Source organism: Choloepus didactylus, chromosome 22 (assembly GCF_015220235.1).
Source record: "Choloepus didactylus isolate mChoDid1 chromosome 22, mChoDid1.pri, whole genome shotgun sequence".
Classification (NCBI taxonomy): domain Eukaryota; kingdom Metazoa; phylum Chordata; class Mammalia; order Pilosa; family Megalonychidae; genus Choloepus; species Choloepus didactylus.
Window position 1 is genome coordinate 27699611 of NC_051328.1, and position 16590 is coordinate 27716200.

A 16590-nucleotide genomic window follows, 5' to 3' on the forward strand; every position below is an offset into this window, starting at 1 on the left:
ACTTCCATCCATTGCGAGTCGTGAATATAGCTGCCATAAACACCAGTGTGCAATGTCCACTCATGTCCATGCTCTCAGTTCTTCCAAGTATATACCCAGTAACAGGGTTGCAGGGCCATATGGTAACCCCATACGTAGCTTCCCGTGGAACCACCATACTGCTCTCCTGCTGGGCTGTGCCAGTCTGCTTCCCTACCAACAGGGAATAGGTACATCCCTCTCTCCACATTTTCTCCAGCACTTGTATATCTCTGTTTATTTTTTAGAAGTTTTATTCACACATCATACAATCCACCCTAAGTAAACAATCAATGATTTCCAGTATAATCACATAATTATGCATTCACCACCATAATGTGTATGAGGACATTTTCATCTCTTCCCCAAAGAAAAAGGAAAAGGAGGGGGTGGGGGGAGAACAAAAATACAAAAGATAGAAGAAGAATAAAAATCAAATACAATGAAAAGGTCAGACAGCATCACCACCACCAAGAAGCCCGTATCACTCCCTCATATCGCCCTCTTATAGACAGTTAGCTTTGATATATTGCCTTTGTTACAATTAATGGAAGCTTCTAACAGTGTTACTGTTAACTAGACTCTTGTTTGCATTGATTATATTTTTTCCCCATACTATCCAATTTTCAACACCTTGCCATGTTGACATTCATTTTGTTCTCCCTCGTTTAAAAACATTCTTAGATTTGTACGTTTAATCACCATCATTGACCTCTCTAGGTTTCGCTAAGTTATACAATCCCAGTCAATATCTTGTCTCTTTCCTTCTGGTGTCATACCTGCCCTTAGCCTTCCTCTATCTACCGTACTCACACTCATCTTTGTTCAGAGTACTTACAACATTGTGCTACCATCCCACACTATTATGCTATCCATTTGATTTTTGGATCTATACAATCAATCCTGTTGAACGATCTGTATTCCTTCACCATCAAATGCCTGTGTTCTAACCTCTTTCTATCTCCTGATAACCTGTGTTCTCAACTCTCAAATTTTGCTCATCAATATTAGTCAATATTAGTGTGACCATACAATATCTGTCCTTTTGTTTCTAGCTAATTTCACTCATTGTAATGTCTATTGTCTACCATTTTGTCTTTTTGATTTTATATGTCATATCTTATTTTATTTGAATTTTTTCCTCTCTCTCTTTTTACCCTTACTGATAGTCTTCATTTCTACAGTATTCTCCAAACCCCTCTCTCCTGTCTTTTCCTATCTGCCTGTAGTGCTCCCTTTAGTATTTCTTGAAGAGTAGGTAGCTTGTTCACAAATTCTCTCAGTGTCTGTTTGTCTGAAAATGTTTTAAATTCTCCCTCATTTTTGAAGGACAGCTTTGCCAGATAGAGAATTCTTGGTTGGCAGTTTTTCTCTTTCAGTATCTTAAAAGTATCATACCATTGTCTGCTCGCCTTCATGGTTTCTACTGAGCTTCCTTTGTATTTCTCTTGCTTTTCTCTTGCTGCTTTCAGAATTCTGTCTTTGTTTTTGCTATTTGATAATCTGATTATTAAGTGTTGGACTACTCAGATCTGTTCTGTTTGGGGTATGCTACGCTTCTTGGATCTGTAATTTTATGTCTTTCCTAACAGATGGGAAATTTTCAGTGTTTATTTCTTCCATTATTGTTTCTGCACCTTTTCCCTTCTCTTCTCTTTGTGGGACACCCATGACACGTATATTCATGCTCTTCGTGTTATTCAGTTCCCTGAGACTCGGCTCATATTTTTCCATTCTTTTCCCTATCTTTTCTTTTGTGTTTAGGATTTCAGATGTCTTGTCCTCCAGTTCATGAATCCTTTCTTCTGCCTCTTCAAATCTCCTGTTGTATGTCTCCATTGTGTTTTTACATCTCTTGTATTGTGCCTTTCATTCCCATAATTTCTGCCAATTGTTTTTTCAAACTTTTGAGTTCTTCCTTATGTTTTCTTTTGAAGGCTCAATAATATTCTGTTGCATTTATATACTATATTTGTTTATCCATTCATCTGTTAATGGACATTTACGAGTTGCATGATGGTTTATGTGTTTTCATCATTTTACTCAGAAATGGTTATCACAGGTGGAAGACTTTATGTTTTTCACTTTCCCCAAACTCCCCATAAGTTAAGTTTAACTTGTTTGATAAAATTCATATTAACCATGGTCTAGTCTAAAACTTTTTGGTCCACTTGTTGAGCAATGTATGAACAAAGAAACAGGTGAGCTACAAGTTAGCCTTAATGCAATGGTGTAATCGGGAAAGCTCTAATCAGTTAAGAAATCTGATAGCTAAATTCTTTCCTTTTTCTCTTTCTAGTGAAACTAGTTGATGAGTTGTGCTTTTTTAAGAAAAAAATAAGATTTGTTGCTTTGGCTTAATTGAAATAAATCTTTTGTCCTTCTATTTTTTTTTTTTTTTTTTAATAGGCTGCACTATGTGCTGTTCATGTCATCAGGAAAGTTCCTGAACTTATGGAGATGTTTTTACCAGCAACAAAAAATTTATTGAATGAGAAGAACCATGGTAATGTAATTCGGAGGCTCCCATAAAGTAATGAGGGCAAAGGGGTTGAAGAGAAAATGCTTCAGGTAGTGTTAGGGTTATGTTTTAGCACAGATGAACTTCCTTTCTGCTGTGCTTAGATGGTTTTCCAGGAAGTTCTGGTGGCCCAAATCTCTTCTACTCTGATGTCCTGGTTTTATGATTAGAGATAAAATCCTTCATAGTCAATTTTTGTCTCTGATGTTCTTTAACTATATTAAAATACTGTATTAAATCACTGATAAACAATGTAATACACAAATGATCCTAGCCTTGATTTTCGTGTGTGGAACCTTTTGATCTCCTTGTTATTTTATAATAGAAGAAAGAAGTATTTTTTATGGTAGGAATATATGATTTGAAAATTCTTAACTTTATTTGCAACAGGAATTTAAAGTGGGTACTCAGATATTTATAATACATGGTTATTCTTTCCCCAAACATTTATTCTTACTTTAAAGCCAGTGAAACCAGTTTTGAGTAAGGAAAATTCATGTCCTAAATGCTAAGAGGAAAAAATGGTAAAGTGCATTTTATTGTGATTAGGTTAGGGCTGTTCTGCCCACAAGTCTCAAAATATATTTGTTGAATAAATGAGTTATTTAGGGTGCTTATATATTACTTACTGAAAAGTATTGGAAGATTTTTCTCACTCACTCTGAAACAAACAGATTCACTTTGTTGTGCACAATTACCTTGAAGTTCTGATATGTTTTGCCTAGAAATTAAAAACCTTAAGATTTTTGCCTCTTGAGTTACTTATTAGTGCTAAGCTAGTAGCTCATTGATTAAGCATGGGGCAGGTGATAACTAGCTCATTTTGACTGTGAGCATGTCTTTATGGATATTCTCAGATGGAGAGACACTTGAGGTTGTCGCTTTTTAGCAATTATTTGGGTCACATAATGTTAAAAATATCCTGATTTGAATGAATTGGTCAGTATTAAATCAGCAAGTGTCCATTAAGTACCTCCTTTGTATTCACTTCTACGCTTAGATCCTTTGGGGAATTAAAAAGCACAAGTAGCAGCTATCCTTTTGGAGATGACCTTCAGGAAATCAAAGCCCTGTTCTATCAATTGAATAATTTAGCCTTGTCATTAGTTTTCATTGTATCTTTTCTTTTAGGTGTCCTTCACACATCTGTAGTCCTCCTTACAGAAATGTGTGAGCGAAGCCCGGACATGCTTGCACATTTCAGAAAGGTAAGTGCCATTTTGTATACTTAATCTTTGTTGATTAAAAAATGACTTTCTTGAAAAGTACATGTTTTTTTCACTTGCTAATTTTCTTTTGAAAGCAAGCTGTGGAACCAAATAGAGGATTTAACCAGCCCTGCTCTATGGTAGGGCTGGAAGCCTGATATAGACATATACAAACTGGCAGTAGTATAGGGTTTTCCCTTTCGTAATAGAAGTGTTTTCTCATTGTTGGCAGGCACACCGTTCTCTCATGTGCTTTATCTTCTGTTTCCACATTGAAGTCAGGAACTGTAATCTGAGATCAAATTACAAATAGGAATTGTTTGTTGTTTTATTTTTTTTTATTAAACAGGTAATCCCCCCCCCCCCACTTCCTTCCTGGAGAATTACGAACTGAAATTTGACCTTTATTACTTTTACCTAATCCAAAGTGGTCCCCTGCATTTCCTTTAGCTTTCATAACGACCCCCTCCCTTTTTTACTAGCATTCTAAAATGCACGTTTTTGTTTTCTCCACTTAATTTTGGAAGGCAGTAGTGAGAAAATTCAGAGAAAAACTGTTCTTTGCGTAATTATATGTATTTAATTCCTTATTTTATAGGGTGCAGATCACTCCATAAGTGGGGCTCACTTTGTACTTTAGCTCTAATGAGGCTAAAATAGCATTTTTTTTTTTTTTGGCTTTTTTTCCCTTAGATGTTCATGTCTTGATTAAATTATTGTAAAATAGTATGAAACCCGTATCTGTCCCTAATGCTTGCTTTGTATGTTTTGTTCCTGTTGTCTGTTTGGAATCCTGCTGTATGTTAGAATGAAAAGGTAAGAATTAACCCTCTTTTAGATGGTGCATGCTGGCATTAGGTCCTTAGTACCTTTTGTGTATCCATCCACAGATGTTGCTTTTAAAAATATACTAATGCTGAAACTGTGCTTAATATTATGAGTTATTTGTTCTAGCATTTTTGGCTAACTCCCTAGTTCAGTTTTTGTCTTGTCACTTAAACCCCTGACTCCAAAGTCAGCCTTGGATTTCAGTTGCAGCCTTTCCTGAATTGTAAGCCTCCTTCTCTGTCTTTCCCTTATCTTCCCTTAAAAAGCTTTGAACAGCTTCCCAGTGGTTTTAGTGATGGCAATTCCAGGTCAGTCTGGAGCCTTGACATAAAACACTGCTTCTTTTTGAAGTTGACATTTTAGAACTGTATGGATAACCTCATACTTTAAAAAGCTTCATATGTTCTGCTGAGCTTTTGGTTTGGACTGAGAACTTTTATTTCTCCTGCACATATACTTGCTTAAAAGTTTTGGAATGTTAAAAGAATTTTGAGGTAGAGTGGGTGGGCACCAACTGACTTTCATGGCTGCAGCTTTCCTTTGTCATCTTATTTTGTTTGTCCTGTTACCAGTTTTAGTAACTTGCATTTTTGTCTGCAATTTAAAGCTGGGTTCCAAGAATTTGTATGCTGAATACTTAGATACTTGTGCTTTCTGTCCAAATGTGATCTTATGTGATGTGCCCAACCTTTTAACAGTGAAGACAACAATTTCTGCATTTTAGCAGCCCAAGGAAAAAGGGCTTCTCCAAGAAATAAGCCAGATTTCAAAAAATAATTAGGTATATGTGTAGTACAAGAAAGCGGGTCATTTAGTTTGCAGGATGAGATACCTGGTTTTTGTGCAGTGCTTGGCAACTGGATGGCCCTTGTTTTATTACCACATTTGAGAGCAGTTTAAAAAATTATATTATTCTTTCATCTCATAAAATCTACCCAGAGAGCTGACAGATTTAATGAAGATTCTGTTTAGAATTTAAAGATCTCCATGGCTTAGATTTGTTTTAATCTGTAAGTTGTCCAAATTAGACTCTTCTTTAGATGACTTCGGAATCACTTAATTCTGTTCTTATGGTCAAACTTATTGAAATTCACATAGTTTATGTTCTCTTGTGTTTAGAAGTGGCCTTATGTTGTGAATGTTTTGAGTGCACTTGGGCATAGCTTGGCTTTTCATTTTAAGAGTTTGGGTATGGGAAGGCACAAATTCTGCATACAGTGACAAAAATGATTTAGTTGCAGCAGAGTCGGGGCTGTTTATACTACCTTTAAAAGAGATGTGATTCATTTCATTGTGGATACTTCTTTATTTAATTTTAGGTTATTAGAATTATTTATATACCTAAATTGAGTTTCAGGTGAGAATGGGACAGTTCTTCTTGTTTTAAGCATTTTGAAGTAGGATTTTTAACATCAAGTGATTGATCAATGGAAATGAAATGAATGCTAATATCTGTTAAGCATGGTAATAAAATGGCCTATAATATGCTGTGACTTCAATGGGCAAAGTAATGAAAAGGACAAGAAAGGAATTTCTGATCATAAGGCATATAAAGTCTCATTCATAAGATAGGACAAGAAAACAGGCAACAAATCAGTGTGTATAATTAAGCCCTGAAATTAAATTCTACCGAAAATTGTGTCTTGAGAGTTAAAGAATAGAGAGAAGAAATTATTCATGGCCTTGAAATCTTAAGTTGAAAGATATAATTTCTCACGTGTCTTTTCCACTTCGTTCATTTTGTAGGCTTTTGTATTCCGTTGTTTGTTGGAAAAGGACATAACTGGCTAAATCTTTTCTCTATTTGAGGTGATACATTTTAAAGCCATAGTTTTAATAAGATCACCAGTTATATTTTGTGTATGATAACATTGCTATCCATATGTTTGAATGGATAAAAACGGCACATGTTTTTGCCACCTAGATATATCAAGTTCTACAGAAGTAGAAATGCAATATGTTCCATAGATAACTGTTTTACTTGGTTCCCATAGGCTTTCTGACCAACTGTTATTTGTAATATCTTTGCATCTATAAATCTAGTTCTTTTTGTCCAGATAAAATGTGTACTCATTCTCAAGTTCTTTGGCCTAAGTACTCCTGAGTTATATTTATCAAACAACAACAATATACTAGTATATTGCATCAATAGAATTTTCTTGGACTCCAGACTCTTGCATCCTTTTTTCTAAAAATGAATCTGCCTATTCGTGTGCTATTCTTTGATATTCATAGTTTTATGATGCATCTTTCTTTTCTGCAGCTTGTGCCCCAATTAGTTCGTATTCTAAAGAACCTCATCATGTCCGGATACTCACCAGAACATGACGTTTCTGGTATTAGTGACCCCTTTTTGCAGGTGAGGTTGAAAAAAAATTTTGGATAAATGTAACATGAATTTAAACCTTTTGAATGGGCCATTTCCTTCCTCTTAAATTTGTACTAGATAGAAATTTGGTAGTTTATTGATTAAACTAATTGTATTGATAAGTGAATAGTAACACAGTTCTATATTTTATTAGATTAATAGTACAGAATTATGGTTGTAATCAAAATTTAGTATTTAGACAGAGACTTGATCAATATAATATTGCTCTGTAGGTGATGGTATCCTTTAGTGAGTTGCCTAACTACATTGTTATAGAGGCATGTATAGCTTCTCTAAAGATAATGTTTAAAATTCTTCTGTTAAATTTTTGACCATTTCTAATGGAATCTAAGACTTCATTTAAATTATTTGAATTTCATACCAAGTGAAGTTCCTTTGAGCCAAGCATAATCTGTTGACACTTCTCATAATTTGCATATTAGGTACGAATTTTGCGGTTATTAAGAATTTTAGGACGAAATGATGACGACTCAAGTGAAGCTATGAATGATATATTAGCGCAGGTGAGTGGACCAGACTTGCATAATATTAAATGTTCATTTTAGTATAGCAGAGAGTAGAATGATTGCAGTTATGTAGAGCATATTTTATCTGTGTTTCCTCATTGGTGTTTTCAATCAAAAAAAAGTCTCTTGTTATCCCCCACAATTTTTGGAAGCATTGTTCTGTCACTTATGTATTGCCATATGTCTTTTCAGGTTGCCACTAATACAGAGACTAGTAAAAATGTGGGAAATGCTATTCTTTATGAAACTGTTTTGACTATCATGGATATTAAGTCAGAGAGTGGTCTGCGAGTAAGTCTTTTTAAATCTTTTTCCCCCAAAAACATTTTTTTAATAATGTTTTTTATTGTGGAATATAACATATACATAGAAGTGATAACTTTCCAAGTGCAATTTAACAAGTTAGCAAATTTCAAAGACTGTTATGGGTTGCAGTTCCACAGTGTCAGTTATTTCCTTATTGTGAAGTATAACTTACATGCAAAAAGGTAATAACTTTCAAAGTATGATTTAACAGGTAGTTATAAAGAAAATTTCCAAAACTGTTGTGAATTACAGTACCATAGTTTTCAGTTATTTCCTTACTGTGAAATATAGCATATATACAAAAAAATGATAACTTTCAAATTACAATTTAACAAGTAGCTGTAGAGCAAATTTCAAAGAATGCTATGGGTTGCAGTTCCATCATTTCAGTTCTTTCCTTTTCTAGCTATTTTAATACCCTAGCAACTAAGAAGAAGAAAATTATATAGAGATTCAGTTTTCATAATCGTTTGTTATATTCCATCTTGTCTGTTGCTACCTCTTCCTCTAGTTTAATCACTTTCCCAATCTTCAGGGATGTCTAGGCAGTGACCACCCTAACTTGTTCATGTTGAAAAGTGGTGTCGACATTATGGGAAAAGGGGATGCATCTGATTGATTTTCTTGGAGAGGCTGGCATAGGACCTCTCTGGAGGATTTAAGTTTCTGAAGAATAAACTTAGTGAGTGAAACTTTTTTATAGAGTCTCAGATAAGGATCCTGTAGAGTTTTCAGAACTATTACTGACTTGAGTTTATCATACTGTGGCCATTTGGCATATCTAGCTGAAGCTTGCATAGGAGGAACCTCCAGCACAGCCTCTTGACTCTGTTTAGAAATTTCTTAGCTACTGATACCTTATTTTGTTGCCTTTCTTTTCCCCATTTTGGTCAAAAAGGCATTCTCAACTCGTCAGTCGGCCCAGAATCTGTGTCCCACGTCACCAGGGAGACTCACTGAGACTAATCCTGGGGGATCCTGTCCCACATCAGGGGGCAAGTGATGAATTTATGGGCAGAGTTGGGCTTAGAGAGAGAAAGTTCACGTTTCAGCAACAAAAAGGTTCTCTGGTGGTTAATTATAGATGGGCTTAGCCTCCCGTTAAAACCGTAAGTTTCACTGGAGCAAGCCTCAAGATCATGGGCTTGACTTGTAAAGTAGGAGGTTCCTAAGTTCACATTGCATACATTATGTCCACGATAATCCATCCATATCTCATGTTATCATTACTTAGTTTTAGAGTCCTCATCACTTTCCATTTTAAACAATTCTCATGACCCAAAACACCCCATAACTTTTCAGCTCTTAATTATTTGTCCCTGGTGTTTGTGTGGTACTGTCAAGGTATTCCTATTAATTATAGTCCCTAGTATGCAATAGATTTTTTCTGTATACCATTCTGTTGTCAATCTCTGTACCAGTGTCATACCTTATAAATATATCATGCAAGCAGCTATTTAAATTTGTAGTGCCGATCTGTGGGATATATGCCTTTAAATAGTGCCTTTCAATCCTGTTAACCTTCAATGCAGCTCTGATTCTTATACTCCCATTAACAGTCATCACCCCATCCATTCCCATACCTTTGAATTCGTATCTGAACATACTGGATTATCATTCCCCCTTCACTAGCTTCTGTCTATCACTAGGTCCCCAATATTCTACGTTAGAAGACATTGATTTTACATCGTTCAGGGAGTTCATAGTAGCGGTAACATACAATATCTCTTCTTTTGTGTTTGACTTATTTCACTCAGCATTATATCTTCAAGGTTCATCCTTGTTGCCATGTTTCGAGACCTTGTTCCTTCTTCCTGCTGCATAGTATTCCGTTGTATTTATATACCACATTTTGTTTATCCACTCATCTGTTGGATTGCTTCATCTCTTGGCAGTTGTGTACAGTGTCAGTGTGAACATTGGTGTACAAATGTCTGTTCATGTCACTGCTTTCAGGTCTTATGCATATCTACCGAGAAGTGGAATTGCCAGATTTTAGGATAATTCGATCTCTACTTTTCTGAGAAACCACCAAACTATCTTCCACAGCAGCTGTACCATTATACATTCCCACCAGCAATGAATAAGAGTTCTAATTTCTCCACATCCGCTTTCGCATACATTGTTTCCTGTTTGTTTAATAGCAGCCATTCTTATGGTGTGAGATGGTAACTCATTGTGGTTTTGATGTGCATTTCCCTAATAGCTAGTGAAGGTGAACATTTTTTCATGTGTTTTTTAGCCATTTGTATTTCCTTTTCAGAAAAATGTGTTATATCTTTTGTCCATTTTATAATTGGGCTGTAGGATTTCTTTATGTATGTAAGATATCAATCTCTTATCAAATATATGGTTTCCAAATATTTTCTCCCATTGCGTTGGCTGCCTCTTCACCTTTTTGATAGTCCTTCAAGGCACAGTAGCTTTTGATTTTGAGGAGTTCCCAGTTACCAATTTTTTCTTATGTTACTTGTGCTTTGGATGGAAGGTCTAAGAAGCTACCCCTTATTACTAGGTTTTTAAGATGTTTCCCTATGTTATATTCTAAGAGTTTTATTGTCTCTTATATTGAGGTCTTTGATCCACTTTGAGTTAATTTTTGTATAGGGTGTGAGGTAGAGGTCTTCTTTCATTCTTTTGGTTATGGATATCCAGTTCTCACAGCCCCAGTTCTTGAAGAGACTGTTCTGTCCTAGTTGAGTGGATTTGGGAGACTTATCAAAAATCAGTAGACCATAGATCTGGGGGTCTGTTTCCAAACTCTCAGTTTGAGTCCATTGATTAATATTTCTATCTTTGTGCCAATACCATGCTGTTTTGACCACAGTGGCTTGGCAGTAGGCTACAAAGTCAGGAAGTGTAAATCCTCCCACTTCTTTTTTAGCATGTTTTTGGCAATTCGAGGCCCCTTTTCCTTTCCTAATAATTTTTTAATTCAGTTTTATTGAGATATATTCACATACCATACAGTCAATAGCAGTGTACAGTCAAATGTTTACAGTACCATTATATAGCTGTGCATTCATCACCACAATTAGTTCTTTAACATTTTCGTCACCACACACAAAAAAGAATAAGAATAAAAGTTAAAGTAAAAAAGAATACCCAAAACATCTCATACTCCCCATCTCTCACTATTATTCATTTACTTTTTGTCCTCATTTTTCTATTCTTGTGTCCATACACTGGATAAAGGGAGTGGGAGCCACAAAGTTTTCACAGTCATATGGTCACACTGTATAAGCTGTATAGTTATACAGTTGTCTTCAAGAATTAAGGCTACTGGGTTGCAGTTCAGCAGTTTCAGGTATTTCCTTCTAGCTATTTCAATACACTAAAAACTAAAAAGGGATATCTATATAATGCACAAGAATAATCTCAAGAATGACCTGTCGACTCTATTTGAAATCTCTCAGCCACTGAAATTTTATTTTGTTTCATTTAGCTTCCACCTTTTGGTCCAAGAAGGCTTTCTCAATCCCACAATGCCAGGGCCAAGCTCATCACTTCAAGTCATGTCCCACATTGCCAGAGAGATTTACACCCCTGGGAGTCATGTCCCATGTAGGTGGGAGGGCAGTGAGTTTACCTGCAGAGTTGGCTTAGCAACAAAAACGGTTCTGTGGGAGTGATGCTTAGGCACAATTTTAAGATGCAGTAACAAGTTTCATAAGGACAAGCCCCAAGATTGGGGTCATAGCCTTCTAAATTGGTTGGCCGCGATACTTGTGAGAATATTAATTCCCCAGCTGGGGAAATTTAATATTTCTACATTTTCCCCCAGTCCTTCAGGGGGGCTTTGCAAATACATTTTTATTCTCTACCCCAATTATTCTGGGATGTATTGGGGCTTCATGTTAACCTGTACAAGCCAACCAGATTTCACTCCCTATTCAGCTTTCCATGTAATTATGTTGTTTGAATAAACTGACCATACAAGTTAAATTATATAGTGTGTTACCAAAAAAGTATCGATTTTTCACCTAATGACCATTGACTGGTGAACGGAACAGCGAACTGTGGTGTAAACATACAATGGAATATCAGGCTTCTACAAAAAGGAGTGAAGTTGTGAGGTGAATGGACGTTGAGGATAGTATGTTGAATGAATAAACCAGAAATGAAAAGAAAAACATTATAATGCTTCACTAATATGGACTAACTATAATGTGCAAACTCTGAGAATTGAGAGCATAGTTTATCAAGGGAAGGCATATTGTAAAGGTTCTTAGAATGTAAGCTTTTATAGCAGTTGCATCTGTTCCTGAGTTGTAATGGCTATTTCTGAATTCTGAGATGCTGAGCTCTTTGTGTATAACCATTTAACAGCAAGTGTTAACAAGTTTGAAAAAAGAGATCAGATTTCAGTTATAGAGATATGAATAAAATGGACTTTGTTAGTTCTAAGGTAAATCAGACTGAAGGGTAAAGGATGATATTGATGGTGTTTTTGAAGCTTCAGCTTCTATGTGGGACCAAAGGAAGAAATGTTTATTAGGTGTAAGATCTGTTTTTTTTTTTTTTTTTTTTTGTAACACATTATATAATTTGACTTGTGTGGTCAGTTTATTCAAACAACATAATTATATGGAATGTTGATTGGGGAGTGAGGTCTGGTTGGTTTGTGCAGGTTAGTGTGAAGCCCCAATACATTCCAGAACAAGTCTGGCAGAGAATGAAGATGTGTTGGCAAAGTCCCCTTGAGGGACTGTGGAAAAATGTGGAAATATTACATTTTCCCCACTTGGGAAATTAATTATATTCTCACAAGCATTGGGGGCTATCAATCTAGAAGGCCAAGCCCTCGAACTTGGGGTTTGCCCTTATGAAGTTGATTACTACGCTAAGCCTATTTAAAATGGTATCTTAGAGTCACCCCCAGAGAACCTGTTGTTGCTCAGATGTGGCTTCTCTGTCTAAGCCAACATTGCAGGTAAACTCATTGCCCTCCCCCCTATGTGGAACGTGACTCCCAGGGGTGTGGATCTCCCTGGCAATGTGGGACATGACCTGAAGTGATGAGCTTGGCCCTGGCATTGTGGGATTGAGAAAGCCTTCTTGGACCAAAAGGTGGAAGCTAAATGAAACAAACTAAAATTTCAGTGGTGTATTGTAATAGCTAGAAGGAAATAATTGAAACTGTTGAACTGCAACCCAGTAGCCTTTATTCTTGAAGATGGTTGTATAACTATATAGCTTACACAGCGTGATCATGTGATTTTGAAAACTTTGTGGCTCCCACTCCCTTTATCCAGTGTATGGACATAGGAATAGAAAAATGAGAACAAAAAGTAAATGAATAATAGGGTTGGATGGGGGGTGGGATGTTTTGGGTGTTATTTTCTACTTTAACTTTTATTCTTATTCTTTCTTGTGTATGGTAATGAAAATGTTCAAAAATTGAATGTGGTGACGAATGCACAACTATTTAATCTTGCTGTGAACAATTGTACACCAGGGATGATTGCATGGTATGTGAATATATCACAGTAAAATTGAATTGAATTAAAAAAAGATATGCTGAGTTTTGTAAAATACTTTTTCACTGTCTGTTGAAATGATCATTTGTTTTGTCCCTTTTGATTTGTTAATGTGTTGTATTACAATGATAGATTTTCTTATGTTGAAGTACCATTGCATGCATACCAGGAATGAACCTCACTTGGTCATGGTGTATAGTTCTTTTAATGTGCCTTTGGATTCGATTTGCAAGTATTTTGTTGAGAATTTTTGCATCTATATTCATTAGGGAGTTTGTGCTATAGTTTTCCTTTTTTGTAGTATTTTTATCTGGTTTTGGTGCTGAAATTAGCTTCATAAAATGAGTTAGGTAGTGTTCCTTTTTCTTCAGTTTTCTGAAAGAGTTTGAGCAGGAATGGTGTCAATTCTTTCTGGAAAGTTTGGTAAAATTCCCCTGTGAAGCTCTCTGGCCCTGGGCTTTTTTTTTTTTTTTTAATTCAGTTTTATTGAAATATATTCACATACTGTACAATCATCCATGGTGTACAATCTGCTGTTCACAGTACCATCATATAGTTATGCATTCATTACCCCAGTCTATTTTTGAACATTTTCCTTACACCAAAATCAGAATAAGAATAAAAAATAAAAGTAAAAAAGAACACCCAAATCATCCCCCCATCCCACACTATTTTTCATTTAGTTTTTGTCCCCATTTTTCTACTCATCCATTCCATACACTAGATAAAGGGAGTGTGATCCACAAGGTTTTCACAATCACACTGTTACCTCTTGTAATTTGCATTGTTATACAGTCATCTTCAGGAGTCTAGACTACTGGGTTAGAGTTTGATAGTTTCAGGTATTTACTTCTAGCTATTCCAATACATTAAAACCTAAGAGATGTTATCTATATAGTGCATAAGAATGTCCACCAGAGTGACCTCTCGACTCTGTTTGAAATCTTTCAGCCACTGAAACTTTATTTCATTTCATTTTGCATCCCCCTTTTGGTCAAGAAGATATTCTCAATCCCACGCTGCCAGGTCCAGATTCATCCCCAGGAATCATATGCTGTGTTGCTAGGGAGATTTGCACCGCTGGGAATCAGGTCCCATGTAGGGGGGAGGGCAGTGAGTTCACCTGCCAAGGTGGCTTAGTTAGAGAGTGTGGCCCTGGGCTTTTATTTGTAGGTAGTGTTTTGATGACTGATTGGATCTCTTTGCTTGTGATTGATTTGTAGAGGTCTTCTGTTTCTTCTTGGGTCAGTCCTGGTTGTTCATGTGTTTCGAGGAAATTGTCAGTTTCCTCTAAATCGTATAGCTTGTTGGCATACAGTTGTTCACAGTACAGTTGTATGTTTTTTTTTAAATTTCGTTGGGATCCATAGTAATTATTCTCTCATTTCTGATTCTGCTTATGTGGGTCTTCTCTCTTTCTGACTTGTCAGTCCAGCTAAGGGTCTGTCAATTTTGTTGATCTTCTCAAGGAACCAACTTTGGTTTTATTTATTCTCTCTTATTTTTTTATTCTCCAGCTCATTTATTTCTCCGTTAATCTTTGTTATTTCTTTTCCTTTGCTTGCTTTAGGGTTAGTGTGCTGATCATTCTCTAGCCTCTTCAGTTGTTCAAGTAGTTATTTGGTTTTAGCTTTTTCTTGCTTCTTGCTCCCCCACTATGCACTTCTTTAATCTTTCTTGATTTTAGATGTATGCATTTAGAACTATAAATTTCCCTTTCAGCACTGTCTTTGCTGCATCCCTTAGATTTTGATATGCTTTGTTCTTGCTTTCATTCGTCTCTAGATATTTACCTATTTCTCTTGCAGTCTCTTCTTTGACCCACTGTTTGTTTAGGAGTGTGTTGTTTAACCTTCATATATTTGTGAAAGATATCGTTCTTTGGTGGTTGTTGATTTCTGGTTGCATTCTCTTGTGGTCAGAGAATGTGATTTGAATAATTTCAATCTTTTAAAATTTATTAAGACTTGTTTTGGTCTATCCTGGAGAACATTCCATGGACGCTTGAGAAAAATGTATTCCTGGTGCTTTGGATGTAATGATCTATATACGTCTGCTAAGTCTAATTCATTTATCATATTGTTTAGGTTCTCAGGTTCCTTATTGGTCCTCTGTCTTGTTGTTCTACCTATAGAAGAGAGTGGTGTATTGAAGTCTCTCACTATTATTGTAGACATGTATATTGCTCCCTTCAGTGTAGCCAATGTTTGTCTCATGTACTTTGGAGATCCTTGATTGGGTACATAAACATTTATGGTTGTTACTTCTTCTTGGTGAATTGTCCCTTTTATTAATATATAGTGTCCTTCTTTGTCTCTTATGACATCTTTTCCTTTAAAGTCTATTTTGTCTGGTGTTAATATAGCTACCCCAGCTTTCTTTTGGTTGCAGCTTGCATAGAATACCTTTTTCCATCCTTTCACTTTCAGTCTCTTTGTGTCGCAGAGTGTGAGATGAGTCTCTTGTAAATAGCATATCGATGGGTCATACTTTTTAATCCATTCTACCAGTCTGTATCTTTTAATTGGAGTGTTTAATCCATTCACATTCAAATTTATTACTGTGAAGGAAGTTCTTGGACCAGCCATCTTATCCTTTGGTTTTTAGCTGTCAGATCTATTCCCCCCCACCTCTCTTTTTTCCCTTTAAGTTACCCTTACTAATACTCTTCAGTTTTGTGCCCTTCTCCAGACCTCTCTCTCCTGTCTTTTTTTCTCAACTGGTAGAACGCCCTTTAGTATTTCTTTCAGGGCAGGTCTCTTGTTAACAGATTCTCTTGGCATTTGTTTGTCTGTGAAAATTTTAAACTCTCCATTTTGATGGAGAGCTTTGCTGGATAAGGAGTTCTTGGCTGGCAGTTTTTCTCTTTCAGAATCTTAAATATGTCCTACCACTGCCTTCTCGCCTCCATGGTGCCTGCTGAGTAGTCAGTACTTAGTCTTATGTTGTTTCCCTTGCTTGTTGTGAATTGCTTCTCTCTTGCTCGCTTGAGAACTTTCTCCTCGTCAGCACTCCAGTTTGATCAGTATGTCTTGGAGTGGGTTTATTTGGATTTATTCTATTTGGAGTTCGTTGGGCATCTTTGATTTGCATATTTATGTCATTTAGAAGTGTTGGGAAATTTTCCTCAACTGTGTCATTAAGGACTCTTCATATCCCTTTTGTCTTCTCCTTGTGGGACACCAGTATTCTTATATTTGTTCACTTCATGTTTTCCGTCATTTCCTTGATATCCATTTCAAATTTTTCAGTTTTTTTCACTGTTCTTTTGTGCATTCACATTCAATTGTGTTGTCCTCTAGTGCACCTATTCTTTCTTCTGCCCCTTCAAATC

At 36.1% G+C, this 16590-nt stretch overlaps 1 protein-coding gene across 3 annotated transcripts in view; it reads left to right on the plus strand.

The window, feature by feature from the left end:
- The window catches only part of AP1G1 (adaptor related protein complex 1 subunit gamma 1), a 134173-nt gene that overhangs the window by 72559 nt on the left and 45024 nt on the right, over window positions 1–16590 (plus strand). For 2 of the 3 annotated variants that reach the window (XM_037815484.1, XM_037815483.1), the window contains exons 5-10: window positions 2428–2524; window positions 3671–3747; window positions 4555–4563; window positions 6839–6934; window positions 7387–7467; window positions 7663–7761. In XM_037815484.1, coding sequence (XP_037671412.1) covers window positions 2428–2524; window positions 3671–3747; window positions 4555–4563; window positions 6839–6934; window positions 7387–7467; window positions 7663–7761 — 459 coding nt within the window. The remainder of the gene's footprint in view (window positions 1–2427; window positions 2525–3670; window positions 3748–4554; window positions 4564–6838; window positions 6935–7386; window positions 7468–7662; window positions 7762–16590) is intronic. The other variant, XM_037815485.1, reaches the window with a different exon arrangement.